Source organism: Theropithecus gelada, chromosome 16, assembly GCF_003255815.1.
Source record: "Theropithecus gelada isolate Dixy chromosome 16, Tgel_1.0, whole genome shotgun sequence".
Classification (NCBI taxonomy): domain Eukaryota; kingdom Metazoa; phylum Chordata; class Mammalia; order Primates; family Cercopithecidae; genus Theropithecus; species Theropithecus gelada.
Genome location: NC_037684.1, coordinates 29,413,975 through 29,419,231, shown reverse-complemented (window position 1 = coordinate 29,419,231; position 5,257 = coordinate 29,413,975). Strand labels below are relative to the sequence as shown.

The following is a 5,257-nucleotide window of genomic DNA, read 5'->3' as shown; positions in this document are numbered from 1 at the left end:
TTAGACTCTGTCTTCAGCCAGGCACTCACTCCCTCCCTCCCAGCACCATGCCCTACAACTTCTGCCTGCCCAGCCTGAGCTGCCGCACCAGCTGCTCCTCCCGGCCCTGCGTGCCCCCCAGCTGCCACGGCTGCACCCTACCCGGGGCCTGCAACATCCCTGCCAATGTGAGCAACTGCAACTGGTTCTGCGAGGGCTCCTTCAATGGCAGCGAGAAGGAGACCATGCAGTTCCTGAACGACCGTCTGGCCAGCTACCTGGAGAAGGTGCGTCAGCTGGAGCGGGACAACGCGGAGCTGGAGAACCTCATCCGGGAGCGGTCCCAGCAGCAGGAGCCCTTGCTGTGCCCCAGCTACCAGTCCTACTTCAAGACCATCGAGGAGCTTCAGCAGAAGGTGAGGGGCATTGCTGTCATCTCCAAGCAAGAGAGTTTGCAGTGATTCTGTCTGTGATAGAGAAGTGTGTTTCTTGCTTCTGTGCTGTCATAATTCTTGCTTCCTCTTTTATTTCAAAATGCCTTTTTAAGTCATTTTTAAAAAGTTGATGATGTCATATTTATTTTCAGTCCTCACTAAGCCACCTCTCACTCCCCAGATCCTGTGTACCAAGTCCGAGAATGCCAGGCTTGTGGTGCAGATCGACAACGCCAAGCTGGCTGCGGATGATTTCAGAACCAAGTGAGTTGTTCGGAATTTGCACTAGTGTCCATTTCTTCTGTTTAATCTTTAGTTACAGAAAAGGGATTTCCATGGCTGTACTGAAAAACAGATCTACCCACTTGCTGTGAAGGATTCTGCAGAGGATTGGGGAGAACCAAGCAAAGAAATCACAAAAATAGATGAGGACTCACATCAATCTGTTTGTTTTGGGATGAATATTGGGTATTGATGGAGCCTCCAGAAACCTCTGTCTCCTGGGCCTATTCATTACAGAAAGTGGAAAGATAAGGCACATGAGGTTATCAAAAATCATTCCTGTGAGTGTTGAAGATCTACCAGGTAGTGCTCTGACCCGCTTCTTGTGCAGGTACCAGACCGAGCTGTCCCTGCGGCAGCTGGTGGAGTCAGACATCAACGGTCTGCGCAGGATTCTGGATGAGCTGACCCTGTGCAAGTCCGACCTGGAGGCCCAGGTGGAGTCCCTGAAGGAGGAGCTGCTGTGCCTCAAGAGCAATCATGAGCAGGTGAGACTAGAAATGAGAAATGCACAAACCTGTCTCAGCCTCTGACTCAGGGTAGCTTTAGTGATTAGGGGCAGCAGAATGCAGAGTATGAGTACGAGGCTAAGGGTTTCCTTTAAAAACATCACGGCAAGAGAAAAATTGGAGAGAGATAAGACCTGTTCATGTTCCCAGACAGGAAACATCTTTCACTTTAAACTAGCACATTCTTTGAGTTGCCCAGAGCAGCTCCATGTGCTTGAAATTGGTCAACAGTTATAGAATGAGTCCTAGCATTGCAGTGTTATTGCTTTGCAAAGTCTTTTTTTTTTTTGCCAAAGACCAAGAAAAAAATCAAACCTTATAAATGTGAGTCTCTACTCTTTCAAAGTATTGGTGAAGAGTGTTTGTGAGCTTCTTCCTGTCTCTCCTGGGAGGGGCCATGATACGCTCTTATCTCTTACTTGACAACAAGAGTTTTTTGATATACGGTCTGAAATTGCACAGCCAGTTTTATTTTTTTTTGCATGCTGAGGTCCTCACAGCCAGTTGTAAACTGCGAAAGTTGAACATCAATTAGTCCATCCTTCAGTGGCATCCAAGCAAACTTTTGGGATTTTTTTCTGAAGCCAAGTGCCATGGCACAGCAGATGGTGGGGAGGGGGCTATGCCACATGGAGTGCCTTGAGCTGTCACAGACTGCTCCACTCAAAGTTTCTGTTCTGAGAGAACAGACTAACAGGGCTTCAACAAGCAATGCCATTCCTTAGAGTCCATTCTTTGCTGAGCATAGTAACTCTTGTACTTTCTGCATCCATAGGAGGTCAACACCCTGCGCTGCCAGCTTGGAGACCGTCTCAACGTGGAGGTAGATGCTGCCCCCACTGTGGACCTGAACCGGGTGCTAAATGAGACCAGGAGTCAGTATGAGGCCCTCGTGGAAACCAACCGCAGGGAAGTGGAGCAATGGTTCACCACGCAGGTGGGCATCTAAGCACGTGGCCACTCAAGACCCAAGGCCCACCCTATGGCCCCAGAGGCAGGGTCTGATCCTTTCTCCCCTTGGGTGTTTCAGACCGAGGAGCTGAACAAGCAGGTGGTATCCAGCTCGGAGCAGCTGCAGTCCTACCAGGCGGAGATCATCGAGCTGAGACGAACGGTCAATGCCCTGGAGATTGAGCTGCAGGCCCAGCATAACCTGGTGTGTATTGTTCTGACCTGCTGGTGAGCAATGGGAAATTGGGAGGCAGAGTCCTGGGGATGCCCTTGGGGCCACACACTCTCCTTAGCTCTTGGAGCTTGTGACTTCCTTGGAATCCTATGAAGAAACCCTTTGAAGGAGCAGCTCTCTGACATTCCGGATCTTCCCCACCACAGCGAGACTCTCTGGAAAACACACTGACGGAGAGCGAGGCCCGCTACAGCTCCCAGCTGTCCCAGGTGCAGAGCCTGATCACCAATGTGGAGTCGCAGCTGGCGGAGATCCGCTGTGACCTGGAGCGGCAGAACCAGGAGTACCAGGTGCTGCTGGATGTGCGTGCCCGGCTAGAGTGTGAGATCAACACGTACCGGAGCCTCCTGGAGAGCGAGGACTGCAAGTGAGTACATGGGCAGATGTATTTGATGAAGCAGTGCACGTGTGAGTGTAATACTCAGACACCATGCAAAGATTGCATACCTTGGAAAGGAAATTATGCCTTCACACTAGACATGCTCAAACAGAACTCAGACAACATAATATGGCCATCATTTAAAACATAAATGGTTTGGTAGCAAGAGTTGTTTGATGTACAAACTGAAATTGCACTGCCAAGTCTGCATTCTACTATGATAATATGCATGACTGCATGATATGTGATCAATGCCTTACTTTTTACAATACCGTATTGTCTAGTGGGTACATTCCCATAGACTACCTGATTTGATCTTATAATTACCACCAGGTGGGCTGGATCAGTATTTCCTCCAATCTATAGGAAAGTAAACTGGGGCTTGGAGAAGGTAAATGACTCAACCCATGTCATCAGTTTGGCATGAACGGATTTGAGAGTAGACATCAGAGTTTCAGAGTTTCTGTCTATCTTGGTGCTCTATGGCAGGGAGACCATGAACAATGTGAGCTATCTTTGTAGCAGGGGAGCCTGTGCCTTCTCTGTTCTAGGCTAGGCCAAGTCCTGACAGGCATTCTTACCCTTGGGGATATCTCTGGCATATGATTTTAAAATTTCCCTTAACTCACCTTTCCACATCATTCTTTTGTCTCCAGTCTGCCCAGCAATCCCTGTGCCACGACCAACGCGTGCAGCAAGTCCATCGGACCCTGTGTCTCCAATCCCTGCACCCCTTGCGTTCCTCCTGCCCCCTGCACACCCTGTGCCCCACGCCCCCGCTGTGGGCCCTGCAATTCCTTCGTGCGCTAGAACCTAGGAAATGCTGGAGGAGCAAGGATGCAGGGCCCAGGACTGCAGAGCTGTGACCTGGCTCTGGTTTAACAAAAGGGGCCTGAAAACATCATTTGCATGGCTGGAGTGGCCCCCGTAAGGCAGCGAAGAAACTCACCCAAAGCCTGCAGCCTCCCCAACTACTCTAGACTGTCCTGCTCACCCTTTCCTTCCTGGGGGTCTGTTCCTTCCTATGCTCACCCAGAGAACTCTCTGATGTCCCCGTGGCCCTCCCTTTTAACCTCCTAATAAATATCATTTCCTTGGCAAAGCAGATGCCTTTTTCATTTGTATTCATTTGTTTCAACGTGCTCATCACCTGAGTAAGCTATAAAAAGCCACTTGAAAGACAGGCCATATAATGGCCTGACTCTTGGATCCCAGAGCAGTTTCATGCCTCGGGGGCAGATGGCGAATCTGGTGCCCTGGACCCAGGAGCGAGGCAGGCAGGCCTGTGGGAAGGAGGGTGGAGGGGCTGAGTGCTGCAGTCCCTATCTTCCCTTGGTCGTTCTTGGATTTTTCCTTCTGACTTGGACATCTCCCAGAGCTGCTTGTATCCAAATCTGAATGGAGGAGGCATGAGCTGTGGGCTGGAAAGAAGCTCTGGAAAACTCATCTTCTTCCAGTGGGAGTTTCGGGTTCAGTGCTGTATTATTCTGGGTTATTGGTGGTCCAGGAATTTCCCAGTGAAGAGACCCTCTGACCTGCCCTCCTGTGCCCAAGAATTCCTCCTTTCCCTTGTGTGGGTCAATCATTATCAGCCTGGGCTGCCAGCTCCTCTCTTCCCTCCTCGACTCCAGGTCTTAGAGACCCCATCAACTCTTTATTTGATCCTTTGGCCTTTTTCAATTCAATCCAACCAGTACCTGTTGAATAGCTAGTCTGTGCAGACACTGGGTGGTGGATTGGGGAGAGACACATGAAGAAAGACGCAGTTCCTGACCGCAACTTATTTATAATTTTTTAAAAGGGATAAAACTAGTCCCCGAGTAGTGCTATTGTAAGGCCCAGTTCCCTGGCACTGTGAACAGCTGGTGGGTGCTACAAGGAACTCTGAGTACTGAAAGGGACAATGCTGGCGCCCGATGGCATCAGTGTATATCAAGAAAGGGCATCTTTCTTTGACTCTCATGAAGACCCATGAAAGTGCTTAACTATAGACTTCCTGAAACCTCAGAGGGCCATTATGATCTGAAGGGATCAGAGGTCTCTGACTTTTCCCAGCATACCAGGCTTTCCCAGCAGGAATCAGACTCCACTTGGGTGAAACATAGTCCTGTGTCCTAAAATGATCAAGTGAATTGAAATTGTATATATATTTGATAAAGCAATGATTCTCTCCACCATAATTTCTTCCTTGATTCTTCTTTTTAAAACTCAAGTTCCAGGATGGATTTAGATTTGTGCTTTGCTGCGTGGCTTGTGAGAAGTCTCTGACCTGGAATTCTGTCTCTACTATGATTCACCCTGTGTCTGTGATTTCCTCCAAACCCAAGGTCAAGCTCAGTCCAGACGGTCTCTCTCATGTTGCTTGTTTCCTTTTTCCACATCCTGCTTAAGTATATTATTTTACAATAATACAAAAGTACTGCTAATAGCTCCTGTGGTAGACAGAATAATTGTCCCCTCCATCTCTCACCAAAATGTTCATGTTCTA

At 49.0% G+C, this 5,257-nt stretch overlaps 1 protein-coding gene across 3 annotated transcripts; it reads left to right on the top strand.

Annotated features, from left to right (window-relative positions):
* Positions 1 to 3,874, top strand: LOC112609288 (keratin, type I cuticular Ha1). 3 transcript variants are annotated; one of them, XM_025361840.1, is made up of 7 exons: positions 1 to 395; positions 595 to 677; positions 1,027 to 1,183; positions 1,980 to 2,141; positions 2,235 to 2,360; positions 2,537 to 2,757; positions 3,426 to 3,874. In XM_025361840.1, exons 1-7 carry the CDS (start codon positions 48 to 50, stop codon positions 3,577 to 3,579), a joined length of 1,251 nt encoding a protein of 416 aa, XP_025217625.1. In that variant the 5' UTR covers positions 1 to 47; the 3' UTR covers positions 3,580 to 3,874. The 3 variants fall into 3 exon arrangements, with proteins under 3 accessions (XP_025217625.1, XP_025217626.1, XP_025217627.1); XM_025361841.1 differs by having other exon boundaries at positions 48 to 395; positions 2,235 to 2,364; positions 2,541 to 2,757; XM_025361842.1 differs by having other exon boundaries at positions 48 to 395; positions 2,537 to 2,798; positions 3,426 to 3,579.
* Positions 3,875 to 5,257: the final 1,383 nt, after the last annotated feature.